Below are 21,906 nucleotides of genomic sequence, written 5' to 3' on the forward strand. Positions count from 1 at the left end.
TCGAATCATTGCTGATTGATTGAGATAGAGTATTTTTATCATTTGTATCAAATTTGCATCTTCTAAAACTACAAAGAGATAGTGCCGTTCTAAACGATCAAATGCCTTTTCAGCATCTAGTGAAAGGGCCATGGCCGGCATGTTGATGTTTTGGACGCAGCAAATTACATTAAGGAACCTACGAATGTTATCAGAGGAAAAGCGATTCTGAATGAAGGGAGTCTGATCTTTATAAATAAGGACAGGTATCACTTTCTCCAGCCTGGTAGCTATGACCTTGTTGAATACCTTATATTCTGATGAGAGAAGAGCTATGGGTCTATAGGAACCACAGAGTTTTGGGTCCCTGTCAGGTTTTAGCAGGACAGTAATCAGAGCCTGTTTTAAAGTTTTAGGTAATTGATGCATTTCAAGTGAGTGTTTGAACATATCTATTAGTTTTGTTATTAGATTAGATGCAAATGCTTTCTAAAAGTCCATAGAGAACCCATCTGGCCCTGGCGATTTTCCTGCTAATAGCTTACCAATTGCATTCAAAACATCCTGTTTAGTAATATCCGCCTCTAGGCTCTCCCGTGTCCTCACCTCCATCCCTGGAACGTCCAGCCCCTCTAAGAAGTTTATCAGTTTATGAGTAGCGACCCCCTGAGAGGAATTCAAGTCAACATAGAAATCCTTAAAAATGTCATTAATACGTTTGGGGTCATGGACTATTGTGGCATCATCCCTGGTCTTAACTGAGGGGATGCATCTAGAGTTTTCTTCTTTTCGGATCTGCCAGGCTAATAATTTAGCGCTTTTATCTCCGTGTTCGTAGTATTGTTGTTTTGTTCTAGCAATGGCATTCTCAATCACCCTAGAGGCTAGCAGATTATATTCAGTCCTTTTTAAGTTTAAAAGATCTAAAGTCGTTTCACTATGAGTCTGAGAATGTTCCCTTTCAAGATTCCTAATCTCTGATTCAAGTGTTATGGTTTTTAACATGTATTGATTTTTTCAATGATGTATAACTTATAGTCTCACCTCTCACGTAAACTTTTAAGGATTCCCTTACAGCCGTAGGCGAGGCAGTCCCTCTATTAATGCTAATAAAACTGTCCATTTTATTACTAATAAATTAGACGTAACCTACATTGTTTAAGTAGGTGTGTGGGGAATTGCCAAGTCTGTGACTACTAGCATTCTCTTGAGCCATCTGGAACATGAGAGGAGCATGGTCCGAGTGAGTCATAGCCAGATATTCGCATGAGGATCACGGCTCTCTTTCACTAGAGAACAACTAATGAACATTCGGGTAACAACTCCACGGGGTTTGTTTCCTGAATTTCTGGCTCCCACATCGATTCTGGTGACCTTTTTAGTCAAAGGTGCCCTCACCTTTACAACTTTACGCCATCGCAGGGGGAAACGAGCCGGTAACCCTGCCGCTACCTGGAATATTTCTCTCCAACGTGCGCTCACTGGGCAATAAAATGGACGAACTTCAGCTTCTGTTGAGGAGAGACAAGGACTTCAATTCATCCTCTGTTTTGTGCTTCACCGAGTCATGGCTGTCCGAGAACATCAGCTGGATGGATTCCAGCTTCACCGAGCGGACCGTGACACGCGGCTCTCTGGCAAAACAAAGGGTGGAGGTATTTGTTTCTACACCAACAGCGGCTGGTGCAACGACGTAACGGTGATACAACGGCACTGTTCTCCCCTCCTGGAAACTTTTATTATTAACTGCAAACCATTCTACTCCCCACGTGAGTTCGCTTCCTTCATTCTGGTCGCTGTTTACATTCCACCGGAGGCCAACGCGCAGGACGCACAGCGCGCGCGCGCCGACCAGATTCTGGAAGTGGAGCGGACCAACCCGGACTCCTTAGTTATTGTCCTCAGGGATTTTAACAAAGGTAACCTCAGTCACGAATTGCCCGAATACAGACAGTTTATAAAATGTGCAACCATGGAGGGGAACACACATGGTCCACCTGATTCCTGCCTACAGACAAAGACTAAAACTCTCTAAACCTGTGGTGAGGACATCAAAGAAGTGGACCAGTGAAGCTGCAGAGGACTTAAAGGCGTGTCTGGACTGTACTGACTGGGATGTCTTCAGGACTGCTTCCACCAGTCTGGATGAGTACACAGAAGCTGTGACCTCATACATCAGCTTCTGTGAGGACTGCTGTGTACCAACACGCACCAGGGTGACTTATAACAATGACATGCCCTGGTTCACACCCAGACTGCGACAGTTGAGGTCTGACAAGGAAAGGGCTTTCAAAAGTGGCAACAGAGCAGAGTACATAGAGGCCAAGTACAGGTTTAGCAGGGCGGTGAGGGACGCTAAACAGCTGTACTCCAAGAAGCTCCAACATCAGTTCTCCTCTAACGACTCTGCCTCTGTCTGGAGGGGGCTCAGGCAGATCACCAACTACGAGCCGCTGCTAACGATCAACGCCTTGCCAACAACCTCAACGACTTCTACTGCCGCTTTGAAGATCACCTGGACAGTACTCACACCACCCCCCACCACACTACCCTCCAGCTCCAGTCCACCAGCCCTTCTCCCCCCACCACCACAATAGAGACTGTACACCTCTTACCACCTCTTACCACTACAGCTTCCCCTCCCCACCTCCCCTCCACCGACCTGAATTACCCCCCGGGGACAAATTAAGTTTTTTGAATTTGAATGTGAATTTGACCTCTGTCTGTCCTTGAAAGAGATGTTAACCAGCTCTTTAAGAGACAGAACCAAAGCTGCTGGGCCAGATTCTGTGTATCCATCCTGCCTGAAGCACTGTGCAGACCAGCTGTCTCCTCTGTTCGCGGACATCTTCAACACCTCACTGGAGACATGCCGTGTGCCAGCTTGCTTCAAGGCCTCCACCATCATCCCAGTCCCCAAAAAACCAGGACCCACTGGACTAAACGACTACAGACCTGTGGTCCTGACCTCTGTGGTCATGAAATCCTTTGAGCGCCTGGTTTTGTCCCACCTCAAATCCATCACAGACTCACTCCTGGACCCCCTGCAGTTTGCCTACAGAGCCAACAGGTCTGTAGACGATGCTGTTAACCTGGCCACACACTTCATCCTCCAGCATCTGGACTCTGCAGGATCCTACGTCATGATCCTGTTTGTGGAGTTCAGCTCTGCATTCAACACAATCATCCCGGCTCGTCTGCAGGACAAGCTTTCACGACTCAACGTGCCTGACTCCACTTGCAGGTGGATCACTGACTTCCTGACGGACAGGAAGCAGCACGTGAGGCTGGGAAGCAGCACGTGAGGCTGGGAAGCCTCACCTCGGACCCCAGGACGATCAGCACCGGCTCTCCGCAGGGCTGTGTTCTTTCCCCCCTGCTCTTCTCCCTGTACACTAACAACTGCACCTCTAGTCACCAGTCCGTCAAGCTCCTTAAGTTCGCGGATGACACCACCCTCATTGGACTCATCTCTGGTGGGGATGAGTCTGCCTACAGATGGGAGATCGACCTTCTGGTGACTTGGTGCAGGGAGAACAACCTGGAGCTCAATGCTTCGAAAACAGTGGAGATGACTATAGACTTCAGAAAGAGCACAGCCCCACCCTCCCCCATCATCCTGTGTGACTCTCCAGTGGACACTGTGGAGTCCTTCCGCTTCCTGGGCACCATCATCTCCCAGGACCTCAGGTGGGAGCCAAACATCAGCTCCCTCATCAAGAAGGCTCAGCAGAGGATGTACTTCCTGAGGCAGTTGAAGAAGTTCAATCTACCACAGACAATGCTGGTCCACTTCTACACTGCCATCATTGAGTCCATCCTCACCTCCTCCATCACCGTCTGGTACGCTGCTGCCTCTGCCAAGGACAGGTGCAGACTGCAGCGTATCATACGTTCTGCAGAGAAGGTGATTGGCTGCAACCTCCCTTCTCTCCCAGAACTCTACACTTCAAGGACCCCGAGGAGAGCAAGGAAGATAGCTGCTGATCCCTCCCACCCTGGACACTATCTGTTTGAACCTCTCCTCTCTGGCCGGAGGCTGCGGTCCATCAGGACCAAAACCTCCCGCCACAAGAACAGTTTCTTCCCCTCTGCCATCAGGAATTCTGTTAAAGACACTTAACTGTCATTCGTTATATTAACGACATCTGGAACTCATACGTTATATTAACGTAACCAAATCACAGGTGTTATATTAACACCCCCCCCCCCTTTTCACTCCATCTGCCGCTGTTATAGGTCCCTGCAAATCACGGAACAGGGTCGAGATGTGTAATCCGGTTTACCATGTAGTAAATTAGACTTGTGGCAGCACATCTGGGTGATATTTCTTCAGATAATTTTCAGCAGCTTGTGGCGTTGTGAAGGTCCATTGAGAAAGAGGTTGGATACAGCAGCCTGAAGGTGATGTTCTCTTCTTTGAGTTTCCTTTTCTGTAGCGCAAAAGCTCTCCTCTTCTTGTACAGGGCTGTTGACATATCTCTGAATATCATAATGGTTGAGTTGCCATAATGATATTCAGAGATACAATCTTGATCAAAATGTTAAGACCAGTTAAAAAATGGCTTAAATTTGTATTTTGCACTGTTGGAACTTAACAAGGTTCTAAGTGGAGCTTCAGGGTGCAAAAAGAAGAAATGGGAACAAGAGACCGAACGTTTTGAGCAGGTAATTTATTGAAAACAACAATTTAACTGAAGTAGGCTGTTCATCAGCTGATCAAAAGTTTAAGACCACAGCCTTTAAAAGCCACAATCTGTGCAAAAATTTGGATTCCCTGTCATTTCTTGTCAAGTAATCGTACTGTGAGGATCTCTTGATGGCAAAGGCAAAGAAGTTGATCGTCTTTGAACGTGGTAGGATTGTTGAGCTGCATAAACAAGGCCTCTCACAAAGGGCCATCGCTGCTGAGGTTGGACGCAGTAAAACAGTCATTTTCCACTTCTTAAAAGATCCTGAGGGCTATGGAACAAAAAAATCAAGTGGTTGACCCCAAAAAATCTCACCGGCACTGAGCCGGAGGATCCGAATGGCTGTCCTTCAAGACACGGGACGGTCCTCGTCCTAAATTAAGGCCATTACTGGTGCTGACTGCAGCTCAATAACCATCAGACGGCATCTGCACAGGAAGGGCTTCAAAAACAAGAAACGTCTTCAAAGGCCACGTCTACTTCAACGCCACAAACTTGCCCGTTTGGACTTTGAAAGGGAGACCCGAACTTGGGACATTCAAAGATGGAAGAAAGTTTTATTCTCTGACGAGAAAAAATTCAACCTTGATGTTCCTGATGGCTTTCAACGTTACTGGCATGACAAGGAGATGCCTCCTGAGATGTTTTCTACGCAGCACAGTGGAGGGGGTGCGTTCATGATCTGGGGTGCTTTTTCCTTCAATTGAACAATGGAGCTCCGGGTTGTGCGGGGGCGTCAAACAGCAGCTGTCTATGTGGAGATGTTGCAGCGGGCATCCCTCGTGACTGAGGGCCCTCGTCTGTGTGGTAATGACTGGGTTGTTCAGCAGGACAACGCTCCAATTCACAATGCTCGTCTGACCAATACTTTTTTCCAGGAGAATAACATCACTCTTTTGGACCATCCTGCATGTTCCCCAGATCTTAACCCAATTGAGAACATTTGGGGATGGATGGCAAGGGAAGTTTACAAAAATGGACATCAGTTCCAGACAGTGGACGCCCTTTGTGAAGCCATCTTCACTGCTTGGACCATCATTCCCACTAGCCTTTTGGAAACGCTTGCATCAAGCATGCCAAAACGAGTTTTTGAAGTGATCCACAATAATGGAGGAGCTACTCATTAGTCAGTCAGTTTTTGAAACTTTAATTTGAGTTTTAGGAGGTTTTTGAGTGTTTTTGGAGCTGTGGTCTTAAACTTTTGATCAGCTGATGAACAGCCTATTTCAGTTAAATTGTTGTTTTCAATAAATTACCTGCTCAAAACGTTCGGTCTCTTTTGACCATTTCTTCTTTTTGCATCTTGAAGCTCTACTTAGAAACTTGTTAAGTTCCAACAGTGGAAAAAACAAATTCAAGCCATTTTTTAACTGGTCTTAAGATTTGATCAGGACTGTATGTCAACAGTGTAGTGAACTTTTGTTCCGGGCCGCCTCGATGATCCTGATTGTGTCAAAGAAGCGGAACAGCCGGATTACAATGGCGCGGGGTCTGGCACCATCTACTGGGCGTTGCTGCAGAGACCTGTGAGCACGCTCCACTTCAAAGATTTCCCTTTCCTTCTAAGTCAAGCATCTTGGGTAGCCATTCTTGTATAAATGCTACCGTGTCCTTCCCCTCCACTCCTTCTGGAAAGCCGACCAGCCTCAGGTTCTTCCTACAGGCTCGGTTCTCTTGGTCATCCAGTTGTTCCATCAGGTCACTCGCCACTCACAACTGAAGTTTTATTTGTGATCAAACATATATTCAGAGTGTTAATAATTCAGTATCTTTGATTTACGTTTAATTGGCTATAAAGTCCTTCTCTCACAATCAAAGCAATTTCAACAATGGCATTTACAAGAAATGTGATGAGAGGGAGAAGAGCTACCCCAACTTTCAGAATTTTTTTACCAGGTTTCCCTTGTAGTTTACGAATGAAACAGCTAAAACTGGCCACCAGTACTGTCTCGGATTACATAAAGTGCTTCTCACTTTAAAAGCCCTGCATAGACTTGCTCCTCCCTACATCTTTGACCTCTTGACCCCTTACAGTATATGGAACACATCCTCAGTTTAGAGCACTAGCTGTGGAGAATGAATATGATTTCCTTTGTTTGTATATGTTGTCATACTGGCTCATTGACAGTTATACTATGTGATTCAGATAAGTCATTATGTGATATAGGATATTGAGGATACAAAATAATTTGAGTTTGCTTCTGTTGCAACTTGTCATACCATTTTTCATAAAATGTCTGGACTAGGTCTGGATTTCCAAGCTACTCCAGAGATACATAGCTTTCAGAAAGAAATATATTGAGAATTTGCTCCACTTTGGCAGAATTGTTTCAGAAATAATAGTTTGGTTTATTGCTATTATTAAATTATTATATTAAATTATGGCCATGCACAGCGAAAGCTTTGCTTCCCAGTGTTGTCCTCCCAGTGAAAGGACAGCCTGGATTGCACTCATAGCAGAGTGACATTGGGAAGATTGGGAGAGATTGGGAGGAGATTGGGAATGAAATGATGAAAGAGGGGGACATTGTTGTGGGCACAACACATTTTGACCAGCAGTCCTTTAGAATGGATTTGCCTGATGAGGAGTCTGACTCAGACCAAGATGCAGATGAGACAGATCAGTCCTGCAACCTAGGTGAAAGTCTCTGTAACTGGGTCTTAACTTTTGGAGTTTCACTGGTAGCTCTTAACAGCTCTCCTTGGCCTGTTGAGACTTCATCACCCTGATCTCCCCAATGATGCACGTACCCTCCTTAAGACTAAGGTCACATTTAACATTGAGAAGAAATTTGAGGACCTTTATTATTATATTGGCATTCTGTCCTCATTTAAGGAGAAACTACACCAGGCATTTGAGTCATTTGGAAATGGCTGCACATTTAAACTACAAATAAACATCGATTGATTGCCCTTATTCAAGAGTAGTGGGATTCAGGTGTGGCCAATTTTAGGATGTTTACTAAGTTTTCCAAATAAAGGACCTGATGTGATTGCGTTGTTCTATGGACCACAAAAACCAAAGCCAGCAGAAGTATTTTTGGAAGATTTTGTTTCTGAGCTGAAAGAGTTGGAGAGTGGTATTAACTTTGAGGGCAAAAGGATTTTTGTTAAGTTAGACTCTGTCATATGTGATACGCCTGCCTGGGCTTTTGTGAAAAATATAAAGAGTTATTATATAACAGATATTTTGGATGTGATAAATGTAACCAGTAAGGAGAATATCTATGTTTGTTTAGGTGTCGTTAGGAAACTTCTGAACTCTTGGCTGGCTTAGAGGAGCTCTTAGATTCCGTTGACCTGCTTCCATTGACTAGGGTTGCACAACTATATTCCTTTGGAATTTGAGAGAAAACCCAGAACATTGCGGGACATTGACAGGTGGAAGGCAACAGAATTTAGGATGTTTTTGTTGTACATTAGGCCTGTCATTCTGCCTTCAAACTTGGACACTAATATATATCAACATTTATGCTACTGTCTTCCAGTATCTCGATTCAAGCCAGTCCAACCCTGACCTTGCTGCACTGGCAGTATACCGATACATTGCTCTGCATATTCATGACCCATTTTGGCCAAATTTATGGCAAGGAGGCCCTTGTGTACAATGTGCAATCATTGGTACATTTGGCCCATGATGTGAGACAGCATGGTTGTCAAGATTTCCCTTATGAGAACCACCTGCAAAAACTGAAGAAACTTGTTAGGAAACCTGTACGCTCCCTGGCAAAAATGTTACAGAGATTGAGCAGAATCAAATCATTCAGTCATCAATAAATAAATCTGTCTCTTCGAAAAAGCCCCAATTGGCTGGACCAGTTCCTCATGAGCTTGCCTCTAGACGAGTTAAAGGGCAGTACGGCCAAATGGTTTGTGACCAGTGGACCATCAGAGTCTGGGGGGCGGCAGTATCATCTCCTGGGCACTGCCGAGGTGCTGTTGAGCAAGGCACCGAACCCCCAACGGCTCGGGGTGCTGGTCACTGGCAGCCCCTCGCTCTAACATGTATATAGGTCCTGTTTGTGCGTGTGTGTAACATGAATAACAATAATAGAGTGAAAATCGAATTTCCCCGTTGTGGGACTAATAAAGGAATTCTTCTTCTTCTTCTTCTTCTTCTTCTTCTTCTTAACAAGAGACAAAACATTTGTCATTGCTGGAGACATTTGTAGAATTTACAATATTGTTGAGTGTACTGAAACAATCTATGTATGACGTTGAACTGCCTCCCTGGGCAGGTGGAGCTCATTAGCCCTGGTTTGTAGTTCACCTAGGAGAAGGAAAACTCTGATTTAAAACCCCCACTGCCTTGATGTAGTATAGGTTTTGATGCCCCACCCTCATATTATTATACCTGCATCCTGTGTTCAGAATCCTTTCTCTGAAATGCATGCAAATATGTCTATATTTAGGTAGTAAATGCCTCATTTCCATATTAAATATACAATTAAAAAATAATCTTGCAATACAAAAAAGCTTTGTATGACAAATTTTGGGGTAGGGTGTTTTTTTTTAACCTATTTTTTTTATGTACATGTAAGTACACTTTCATGACACCAGTAAAATGTATTCTGTAAATAAACATGCGTAAACAACAGACACACCAGCAATATACATTGCTTATGAAACGTATTCACCATACTTGAAACCTGATTATTTTCAGGGGGCTGGATAATGCTTTTTAACGGCACTGTAAATGTCTAATGCTAGGTTTTCTTTCTGTCTCTCTTTAAAGAATGTTCTGTGTTGTACAATATTTGGATGCCAAGAGGTCAGTATCTGTGGTTCCTCAATCTTGGTACAAAGACGGGCATACTCTCTGGCCAACTTACACAAGTGACGAGAAAATAAATAGAACTGTGAAGTTCGCCGAGGTGCCAGGCCAAAACTGGCAGAGGCATCTTGTCCAATTTGTCAAGATATATGGTATACATTTTTTAATAATCTAGTTGTTATTAGTACCTTAATAATAATAATAATTCATTTATTTTATATAGCGCTTTTCAGAGACCCAAAGTCGCTTAACCTTGTACTGTATCTCCCAAATAGCCAACAGTGACTATTTTGATAAAATCCCAAGTCAAGATTAATGCTGGTGATTTACCTATGTAAATGTTTTTTTAGGGGCCTTCATGTCAGCATGGCGCTAAATGAATAAGGCACTGACATGCGACACATCAGAACTAGATTCTGATGAGGACACTGAGGCAGGGGCTCGCGGCAAAATACCACACAAACCCATGTAAGAGAGAATCATGTTTATGATATTTGTCACGTTTAAATGGATTTTATATGTCATATACATAGAAATACTACTGTAAAACAGGAAATAGCATGTTCAACTTTTCTGTGCAGGGGGGAAAGAAAGAAGGATCAGGGGATGTCTTCTGAAGAACGTTGATATATGTTTACTTAGATTCAGTATGTTATTCAATATGTTACTCAGTTATAAAGTGTCACATTGTTTCATGCCTTGGATTCACTCATGCTTTAAATGAACCATTGTTGTATTACCTTAATGGAGAAGACTGAGCAGAGAAAGGAGGGGGCGCTGTCCCAGACTTTCACACAATGAGACACAAGAGGCGTGTCAACCAAGAAAGCCCCTCCCAACCCAGAGCTTTCAGCATTTCTGGACGAATCTCATCATATCCCTGGGGCTTTGCCACTGTGGGAGGGTGCTTGGTGATATCCCTTGGGCAATTTAATATATCTGTCTTCAAAGTAGATTTTCCCATTGGAATGAATGGGATTCTATGGATTTAGGCAGTAAAGTTTTACAGCTAATAGCCTATATTTTAGCCTGTCCCATTAAGGTAACTCTGATTCAACTATATAAACCATATACTTTCTGGAAGCATATGGATGTAATACATCACATGAGATATTGTTATGTTGCCCATAGATTGGGTATGGGTTAATTGTGTGTATACAGTATATAGCTGATACATTTTTGACCTGCACAACTTAGGGAAAACTGATTAAACAACCATGAAAGTATGTACCCTCAGAATGTGATCTAACATATGCTTTTGACATGTCCCATTATCCCCTTCCTTTGCTGTCCATGCACAGTGTATAGCTAAACTGGGTGTATGGATTTTACTTTTGGGCTTGTATCGTTGATAAAAACTGACGTAACCACTTAAATCATACATTTCACACAAGCATATATATACCCTGAGTTGTGATATCCTTTACTTTGTTGCACATTATAAGTTGTGTGGTACATTTTATGTAAATTTTAATCACTAATGCCTGCACCATTAAGGGAAAACTGATTAAAACTAAAAACCACCTAAGCCATTTCTTTTCTTAAAGCATACCCTCAGGATAAGATCCAATATAGGTTTTGATGTCCCATCCTCATATTATTATACCTGCATCCTGTGTTCAGAATCCTTTCTCTGAAATGCATGCAAAAATGTGTATATTTAAGTAGTTAATGCTTCATTTCCATATTAAACATACAATTTAAAAAATCTTGCTCTCAAAAAAACATCTCATACCCCTCCTTTATCCGCCCCAATGACCTCTACCTCTCTATCATTTATCAATCTCTTACTTCTTGCTAATTTATTCTCTTGTTTCCTCTATTGGTGCGAGAGACACGAAGCAACTCATTTTTAACATTTTGGCACACATGTTCGCAGACAGTGTAGCCAAATTGATAAATTGGAAAGGAGTAAACATCAAGAGAAAATGGGAAACAAGGCCATTCTGGCTTGTAATAGATTCCTTTCACTCAGTCTCTTCTAAATCGCCACACACTCATTCATCCACTCACTCACTCATTCACTACAAGCTACTTTAGTCACATATCCATTATTCTTTATTTGTGAAAGCGTTTTACTTAAATGTCATGAAGGCTAATACAGATCTTTTAATATTGAATCTAATATTTACTATTTTATTTTCCTTGTGTGCTTTTTGTATGTCTTACAGGAGCAGTGAGGAAGAATTGCGTGATTGAAAAAGCCACTGACACCAAAATAAACCACTATACCATCAAATGGTTTAATCTGGTTTTCGACCGTGGGGGTGGCCGCTGTGCTCGCACACAACCACCAGTAGCTGACTAATATTGGCCTACATGACATGCCTAAACTTTACCCTTTATAGCGTGTGAATTGAGATATTAACGGCCTCTTTGGCAGTAAGATGTAATTGCAGGTTAGCCTGTTCTTTCAGAGCCCTCCATCTTGTCACGTTCATGGTCACTATGTGTGTTGACTATTTATTTATTTATTTTTTGCTCTTTTGTAAACTAAATTGACACACATTCACCTCTCTACTTCCAGTCCATCCCCTGTATGTTCCCCTCTTAAATTCACACACACACACACACACACACACACACACACACACACACACACACACACACACACACACACACACACACACACACACACACACACACACACACACACACACACACACATGTTCCTATTACACTTCTGCCCTTACTACAAGCCTGACTCAGAAGTCGAGGTTCCCGATTTCTGATTACATGTGAACGCAGCATAACAGTGTCACTAACATTAACATAGCGGCTTATATACATCTAGGGAGGGAATGTCGCCACAGACATGGATATTGTAATACTTGGCAAAAAGGCAAGTAGACTTTCATTAGTGGGTCATATGATCTATCGTTTTAACTCACTCTTTGATAGAAAGGAACTTAACAGACTATTAAATAGATGAAAATCTCACGTAGTACAACTTTAAAGGATTTCTGTCTAAAGGAATTGCGTGTTATGTTGTTGTTATGTTATTGCTTGTTATGTTGATGACTTTTTAAGGAAAAAAATATATATTTTGAAAATTACAAATTGTGCTGGTAGTGTATTTGTTTGGGCCTTAGTTGTCTGATAGCCTAAATACGGATCACAGACCAGGGCCAGATGAGCCCCAGATGTTTATTACAGATCAGGAACAAATCAGGGCCAGATCTGCACCACAGGTAATGGCATTAACAGTTCTGGGCCAGTTGTGTAATTCCAACCGGTACTGGGCCCAGAACCATTTAGCTGACCAAATGCTAATCAAATCAAAACCTGGCCAAATCTGGCCCAATTGCATTTGACTGTCTGGGTCCTGGGACTAAGAATGGTTCACAAAGACTCTATGGACAAATGAGGAAGAGGTAGAGAGACCCTGCCCGTAGGAAGCCTGGGGCCTCCGTCTGGGCCTGGCTCGCCTGCGAGTGCCTGGTGGTCGGGTTTGCCACGAAGCCCAGCCGGGCACAGCCCGAAAAAGTGACGTGGCACATCCGTCGTCTCCATCCTGTGGGCCCACCACTCGCAGGAGGAACCGCTGGGGTCGGGTGCGCTACTGCATGGGTGGCAGTGAAGGTGAGGGGTACGTGGAATGTCACCTCTCAAAGTGCTTCACAGCACAACATGTCATGAATTAAAATGCATTACAGAAAGACAAAGATTATAAAAACATACACAATAATATAAACAGTGCAGACATTAAAAGGGCAAAGATTTAGCAGAAAGCTAAGGTGAACATAAAAGTTTTCAGTCTAGTTTTAAAAGTGGTCAGAGTGGGTGAAAGCCTTACATCTTCAGGAAGTTTATTCCAGCTGTTTGTTGCATAATGACTGAAAGATGCTTTCCCTTGATTTGAGTTTACTCTGCGAACCACTAACAGATTGGCCTCAGAGGATCTTAGTGATCTAGAAGGCTTATGTAGTGGGAGCATATCAGTGATATATTTCGGCCCTAGACCATCTAGTGATTTATATGTGAGCAGGAGGATTTTTAAATCAATTTTCTGACGTACAGGCTTTTTTTAAGGTTTTCAGGTACAGTGATTGAAGGTGTTGGATGACTTTAAACCTTTCTTTCTTAGCACCAAAAACAATTATCTCAGCTTTATCCTCATTTAGTTGAAGGAAATGTTGGCACATCCAGTGTTTGACTTGCTAAATGCAAGTCAAACACTGACCCCTACTGGAGCCCCATGCAGGACTCCATTCAGGGTCTCCATAGTTCTGCTGGGAGACTTCAACGCCCAAGTAGGCAATGATGGAGACACCTGGCGTGGCGTGATTGGGTGAAACGGCATCCCTGTTCTAAATCTGAGCTGTGCTAGTCACGGATTGTCTATAACTAACACCATGTTCGAACATAAGGATGCTCATAAGTGTACGTGGTACCAGTGCACCCTAGGCCAAAGGTCGATGATCGATTTTGTGATCTTATCATCTGATCTGAGGCTGTATGTTTTGGACACTCAAGTAAAGAGAGGGGCAGAGCTGTCAACTGATCACCATCTGGTGATGAGTTGGGTCAGAGGATGGGGGAAGATTCTGGACAGACCAGGTAAGCCCAAACAAGTAGTGCGGGTGAACTGGGAACATCTGGAGGAGGCCCCTGTCTGAGAGATCTTCAACTCACACCTGTGGCAGAGCTTTTCTGGCATCCCTGTGGAGGTTGGAGGCATTGAACCGGAGTGGGCAATGTTCAAAGCTTCCATTGCTGAAGCTGCAGCAGTGAGTTGTGGCCTTAAGGTCTTAGGTGCCTCAAGGGGCGGTAACCCTCGAACACCATGGTGGACACCGGTGGTCAGAGAACCTGTCCGACTGAAGAAGGAGGCCTTCCGGGATATGTTATCCCTCCGGAGGCAGTTGCAAGGTATTGATGGGCCAGAAGGGCTGCAGCTTCTGCTGTGTCAGGGGGAAAGCAGCGGGTGTGGGAGGAGGTCAGAGAACTCATGGAAAAAGACTTTCGGGCAGCACCAAGGTGCTTCTGGAAAACCATTCAACCTCAGGAGGGGGAAACAGGGAACGGTCCAAGCTCTTTACAGTGAGGACGGGACGCTGGTGACCGCGGCCGATGAGGTAATCGGGCGGTGGAAGGAGCACTTTGAGGAACTCCTTAATCCGACTAACTTGCCCTCATTTGTAGAGGCAGAGCTGGAAGCTGATGGGGAATCATTATCAATATCTCTGGCGGAAGTGACTGAGGTAGTCAAAAAACTCCACAGTGGCAAAGCCCCAGGGATTGATGAGATTCGTCCAGAAATGCTGAAAGCTTTGGGTTTGGAGGGGCTGTCTTGGTTGACTCTCTTCAACATTGCGTGGAAGTCTGGGACAATGCCAAGGGAGTGGCAGACCGGTTGGTGGTTCCCCTACTTAAAAAGGGGGACAAGAGGGTGTGTGCCAATTACAGGGGTGTCACACTATTCAGCCTCCCTGGTAAAGTCTACTCCAAGGTGCTGGAAAGGAGGGTTCGTCCTATAGTCGAACCTCAGATTGAAGAGGAACAATGCAGATTTTGTCCTGGACGTGGAACAACTGACTAGCTCTTCACTCTCGCAAGGATCCTGGAGCGGGCCTGGGAGTATGCCCATCCAGTCTACATGTGCTTTGTGAAGGCATATGACCGGGTCCCTCGGGAGATACTGTGGGAGGTGCTGCGGGAGTACAATGTTCTCTTCTGTGGGCCATCCAATTTATGTACACCCAAAGCGAGAGCTGTGTCCGGATCCTCTGCAGTAAGTCTGGATCGTTTCGCAGCCAAGTGTGAAACGGCTTGGATGAGGATCAGCACCTCTAAATCTGAGGCCATGGCTCTCAGCAGGAAACCGGTGGATTGCTTACTCCAGGTAAGGAATGAGTCCTTACCCCAAGTGAGGGAGTTCAAGTACCTCTGGGTCATGTTCACGGGTGAGGGGATGATGGAGGGTGAGTTTGGCCCGAGAATCGGAGCAGCAGGGGAGGTATTGAAGTCGCTCTACTGCACCGTTGTGACGAAAAGAGAGCTGAGCCGGAAGGCAAAGCTCTCGATCTACCCGTCAATCTTCGTTCCTACTCTCGCCTATGGTCATGAAAGCTGGGTCATGACCGAAAGACCGAGGTCACGGGTACAAGCGGCCGAAATGGGTTTTCTCAGGAGGGTGGCTGGAGTCTCCCTTAGAGATAGGGTGAGAAGTTCAGCCATCCGTGAGGAAGTCGGAGTAGAGCCGCTGCTCCTTTGCGTTGAAAGGAGCCTGTTGAGGTGGTTCGGGCATCTGGTAAGGATGCCCCCTGGGCGCCTCCCTGGGGAGGTGTTCCAGGCACGTCAAGCTGGGAGGAGGCCTCGGGAACACCCAGGACTAGGTGGAGAGATTATATCTCCACACTGGCCTGGGAACGCCTCGGGATCCCCCAGTTAGAGCTTGTTAATGTGGCCTGGGAAAGGAAAGTTTGGGGTCCCCTGCTAGAACTGCTGCCCCCGCGACCCGACCCGGATAAGCGGTTGAAGATGAGATGAGATGAGATTTCTGGATCCTGGTCCAATGCTCCCATTCTTGAGGCTTGGTGAAATCGAATGGCTCTGGAGGTTAGGTGAACGTAGCAGTTGGTTTAGGTTGCGCCATATCTGCCGGCTCATCTCCCGTTCTTCCGCCCAAATGATACACTTCCTCTTCTTATTTTTATTTTGCTTACAAGTCGCTGTCAGCCGCTTCTGACACCATGTCAAGTTAATCTTATCTGCATAGTTATTCTGTCTTTATTTAGCAACACTGTACATTTTGTATTCCCCAGCATTCCCCACAGGTACAACATCCTGTTGCTACAAAATAAAGGCATTCCTTACACTATTATTCCATAATACCACAGTATGAATATTGTTGTAGCTGTCCTGTCCAACCCATAGTGGTGGGTAAGAATGTTTGTTTGGTTATATGTATTTCTTAAGGAGTCTGTCAATTGATGACATGCTCTACTGTTGTTATCTGTTTTTATGTGAATTTTTCAGTATTTTTTATTTTCTAAGTCTTTTGTGGACATTTTAACATTTTGCCAAAGGACAGCAGATGGAAATTAGCCTGCTGGCTGACACTGGTACATTTACAGAAATGTTGATCAATGTGCGCTGTCCTTTAAATAAATAAATAAAATAAAATGAATATACCAACTATGGATAAGTACCTCATTCAACCCCACTTTAAAAAATCTGGATATATGTCACATGTTTTATTAATTCTGTGTTAATTTAATAACAGAAAATCTTGTTGTTTTGTCTTCTAAAGGTTATGTCAAATTACCTTGAACAATATACATTCTGAATTTTTTTTTCTTTTTTAAATAATGTAAAAACCTATATAACAATAAATGATCTATTCTTAAGATGACCAAGTATGACTTATATTGTTATTGACAACTTAAAAAATCACACAGTTTCATCAATATCAGCACTGCTCATTTTATTCATTCACAAGCGTTGTAGCAACTTGTTAGTTCAGCTAAATGTTGCTAAATACACACATAAATTAAAAAAAATACACATGTACATCGTGGTACAGTATATGGACTCAGCTTTTAACTCTGAAATTTACTTATTACAGGTGACAACACAACAATAAAACATCACTCCACATACAACACTCTAAATTTAGTTTTCTGTGCTAAAGTGGACGGACCACAAGTATCGATACATCAGCGTAAAACTCAACAGAACGGCAAAGGAAAAACAGCTAAAACATAATAATGAAGCACAATAATAAAATTGTTTCTTTTAATACATTACTGCAACATATATTAAGGCACTTCAACTTAAAAGTATGCTTTCTTTCTGCCTTAAAATTGTAAGTTGTAAGTTGACTGTACTGAAGATCCAGTTAATGTCTATTCTGGGTGAAGCCCATTGTATCTGATTGTAATATCTTTTAAGAATATTTAGAGACAGTCATCGGTGTGCCATATTTTACCCTTTCAAATTTCATTAGATAAATTTAACTGTAAATATATTCCAATTAGGCGCATGGTTTCGGAAGAGTTAACTCAAATACGCATGCGGGAAAGTATTTCGATAAATTAACATCTTTTAAATTCTTTCAACTCATAATTTTAAGTCACAAGACATGAACTCAGGATTGAAAGTTCTGAAGCTGAAAACTAGCAATTTGTATAAACAGACAAATACACCTATATACAATGAGCTGATGAGTAAATATGAGCTGATCTCACTAAATAACACTACAGTTTCAGGGAAAGGGAAACAACGGAAGAGCTACTTTGCAACTAGCTTTAAAGGGAGTTATACACAAAATAACAAGGGAGGGTGGAGAACACTATTCAATAGACCAATCAATACATAAGGCAAAAATGATGAAATGCATTATGTGAAATAACTCTTCAAACTGGGGGTAGTCAAACCAAACAGTATAGACATGGTATCATCACGCCAAAAATATTGGCTCTACTGCACATGTGCTTGTTAGTTGGCAAGGGTCCTCATATTTCTCTAACGCCTAGTCTCCTTTTCTTTGTGGTAACATTTGGGGAACATTACCATTGCACCGTGGCTGTTCTTCCTGTCTGGCTGAAGTGGGCAGGGAGAGTGCAGAGACGGTGGCAGTCTGTGTGTCAGGAGCCTTTTCACTAAGAGCAGCCTTTATGCTGGCAGCAACGCTGCCACTGCCGCCAGCCGGAGGAGCAGGAACACCGCCGGGCGTTTCGGGGATCGCAGTAGCCCCTGCAGCAGAATCACCCTGCTCAGACGCTCGAAGTCTCTTCATGAGGGTGGTCACTCTTACAGCTTTCTGTGAGAAAATTAAGTTCAACAGTTCAGCTCCTCACTTTGAGTTGTCTGCAATGATATTTTAATACAATTTAGGCTGAACACCCAGTGTCTGTCTGTCTGTCTGTCTGTCTGTCTGTCTCTCTCTCTCTCTCTCTCTATCTATCTATCTCTCTCCCTCTCTCTCTGAAACAGACACTTGTTGTCTTTTTGGGAAAAAAATAACAAGATTCAGCAGGGAAAACTGATATACCTTCCACTTGGCTTTGGCAAAGTTCTTTTCTATTTGTGCACAAACCCCATCCTTGATGTTCTTGTCTGAGGCAGCATTTCCAGAAATCCTGAGAGAAGGAACAAGAGTACTATCTTAATAACAGAAGTATAATAACATGCTGTGAAAAAGTTCAGTTTTTGTTACCATTTATATTTGATTAACTTTATTATCATTATTATTATTATTATTATTATAACAATAATAATAATAATAATAATATTATTCATATTACTACCATTCATGGGCAATAGCTTCCTGTGCAGTCAATCGCTGATCTTGATCCACTTCCATCAAAGATGCCACTAAGTTTTTGGCTGTAAAACAAAACAAAATAATAATAACAAACGTGCATTTGCTTCTCCAAAATTCAGACATTATTTACATCATTCATTAAAATACACAATTGCACTGAAATGCATTTTAAGAAATTGATTATCCCTCACCGGAATCTGAAATGTCATCCCAATATGGTGAATCAAATTCATAGTCCCCTGACAAAATCTTCAGGAAAAGATTTTTATCACGATCATCATCTTCGTCAGCATCATCATAGAAAGGAGGGTTTCCAGACAAACTATTGAGTTGGCAGAAAGAGAGAATTATAGGACAGCACATATTTTGATGAAATCACTTAAATATACTTTGTAAAAGTACTGTAGAAGCCTATATTTGCGAGCACTTACAGTATATACATGGTGACACCTATGGCCCAACAATCCACAGGTCTTCCATATCTCTGCCTCCCAACCACCTCAGGAGCTTTAAACAAAAAAAGGATTTTAACTACAAACCTACCAAATTAACCTACATAAAAATGTATTTTATTAAGTGCAATCTGTTTTAATGTCACTCACCAAGATATTCTGGAGTCCCACATGGATCCTTTATGAGTCCATTTTCCAGTTTTGCCAATTGGAAGTCACTGATAACAATTTTGGAGTGCTTCAAACGATTAAAGTACACCAAGTTCTCCAGCTGCATGAATAAACAAATAAAGATGTATTAAACTGGATTCCCAAAGAGAGCTTATTCATATATAACTTGTTTCGCAAGTGGTAAAATGCTACTATTTTTTCACTAGGTGTCAGCAGTGTAAAATACCTTAAGATTTCTGTGGACAATTTTCAGAGAGTGCAGGTAAGCTACAGCTTCCAACACCTGCCTCATAACATTGCTGGTGTCCCTCTCAGAGTAGTATCCTTGATCTAAGATCCAGTCGAACACCTCTCTGCCTGTCGCGCTGAAGAGACGGGACATCCAAATTAAACGCGTGTCACTTTATCGAATAACATCACATGTTGAATAAAACATCAGTGTTCTACGAGCTGAGGAGGTACAGGGCAAACCAGTCTGTGCCAACATTTCTCTCAAGTGCCTCTAATAATACTCACAGTTCTAGAAAAAGGAAGTACTCTTTCTTAGTTTCAAAAGCGTCAACCAGCTGGAGGATGTTATGATGTTTTACCCTTTGAAAAGCAGGTAAAAAGGGGGAAGAGGGTAATAAGAGGGGAGGAGAATGGAGGGGTGTAAGTGAGGTTAAATGAGCAATAAATAGAGTCAATGAGCAGTGCAAGCTATAGAGCTTTTATGGTCTTAAAGGTAAAATTAACAACTGGTGACTAGACCAGACACCAGACATTTTTCCACATTTGAAAAACAGATGAACTTAAATTTGGGCCATACATGTTCATTATTACATTAATGATAATATCCTTTCATTTGCTAATGGATATTAGGGCTTTCATTAAATCTGCCATTGACATTATGTTTTTGGTTTGTTTGTCAGCGGGATTGAAAAAACTACAGGCCTGCTTTTCGTGAAACTTGGTGGAAGGTTGTTGCATGGGCCAAGGAATAACTTATTCAAATGTGTAGCGAATGTGAATCACAGGGAGGTTACACTATTTATTTTGTTTCAGATTTGTTAACAACAGCAAGATAGGGCAAGTTTCCTTAGTTACGTATTGTACTTGGCCCAAGTTTCAGCAACAATTAATTCCCAAAACATGACGATACCTAATATCATGCTACAAAGGCACATCAGTCTCCTTTACAAAACAAAGTTTTAAGGATAAGGTTGGTGACATTCTTTATTTTTCTAATTAAAAGATCAAAACCAACAATGTGATAATGTGTAAATGAATACTGTCTGACTTACCTACCCTGTCTGTGGCCTAAACCCATTTGTTCCTAGTGAAGGCATAAATCTAAAATAACACATAATAAATTACTTTAATTTTTAATATCTTCAGTTGTGGATTTGGTGTGCTAATGAGTATCACAGCAAGTGCCCACATTCATGCTAATAAAGGAACATTTCATCCAGTGCAACAGTTTAATAGTTAATGGCACAGAGGACTATGTGATATCAAGATTTGGCTGCACAGTCAATACATGTTGGTTGGATCATTTAATTGTTGGTTTTGGTTCTTTTATCAGATTTGTTAATAGTCAGAAAAAACAAGAATGTCAATTTATCCTTGTGTATTACTCTAAGAATACGCATAGGCAGAACTTCAGGATTCTGGTTTGGAAGCTTTTGCACCAAACTTTTCTATGTCTTTGACTCAACCTTAAGAAATAATTTTGCTGATGATTTGTGAAAACATTTTGTCTCAGTTCCTCAGACACGTAGGCTCTATAATGAGGAGCTTAAAATTCACTTACATCTTTAAGATCATTATCTCATTCTTGGCAGCTTTCCTCACTTTCCTTCCATCCTTTTTGTGGAACTTTTTACAGGTGTACATTTTCAAGGTGTTCCTATCCTTCGCTCGGAATATTTCACAAAACTCCTCTCTGAAAAGGGGAAATAAGATACATACATCAAAATCCGGGCATATTTCTTAACACTCTCATCAACAACAACATAGGTGTACTCACGATTTAACAATTTGTCCAAGGTCATATTTGTCGGCCACCTCTGAGGGACTGTTATAATCCTTCTTCTCCCCGAGTGTCAGACAACCAAATGGCATGGCAGCTCGTGCCCTATAGCCAGGAAAAGTCCTGCCACAACACAACCTGTTGACAATATGTAACGTGTTAGATTCAACTGAATAGTATAACATAATTTCACAGACATGCATCCCCACAGTACAAAGTGGATCTTAACACAGGTGAGCACCTGAGTCAAAAAGCCCATAGCTGAAGCTGTGTGCACATAAATGAATAACTATATTACTGTAAATGTATTGCGGTAAAATATGCAGCACAAATCGCTTTACAGAGAAATAAACGGTTTCATTAATGGCAATATTAGAAATGGAGCTGTCACTGTTGCTCAGTGATGGGTCTTAACACAAAGTGTATGCAGTAAATCAATGCACACAGTTTGGGCATATGATTATTTCTTTCTCAGAAACCTTTTGGGTCATACATCGGAAAACACTGTAGGTAAGTGTAAATGAGCCTGTGGGAGCAAATTATTTCAAATTACAACA

General features: G+C 42.4%; 1 protein-coding gene across 1 annotated transcript; it reads right to left on the bottom strand.

Annotated features, from left to right (window-relative positions):
• Positions 1-17,920: 17,920 nt before the first annotated feature.
• LOC310965236 (caM kinase-like vesicle-associated protein) lies at positions 17,921-21,450 on the bottom strand (the record flags this gene model as incomplete). Its single annotated transcript, XM_083938730.1, has 10 exons — positions 21,347-21,450; positions 21,131-21,262; positions 19,855-19,929; positions 19,565-19,703; positions 19,318-19,438; positions 19,147-19,222; positions 18,907-19,037; positions 18,699-18,777; positions 18,443-18,530; positions 17,921-18,211 (listed from the first exon to the last, which is right to left on the bottom strand). Exons 1-10 carry the CDS (start codon positions 21,439-21,441, stop codon positions 17,921-17,923), a joined length of 1,227 nt encoding a protein of 408 aa, XP_083794856.1. The 5' UTR covers positions 21,442-21,450.
• Positions 21,451-21,906: the final 456 nt, after the last annotated feature.

This window comes from Echiichthys vipera, assembly GCF_963691815.1.
Source record: "Echiichthys vipera genome assembly, chromosome: X".
Lineage (NCBI taxonomy): Eukaryota > Metazoa > Chordata > Actinopteri > Perciformes > Trachinidae > Echiichthys > Echiichthys vipera.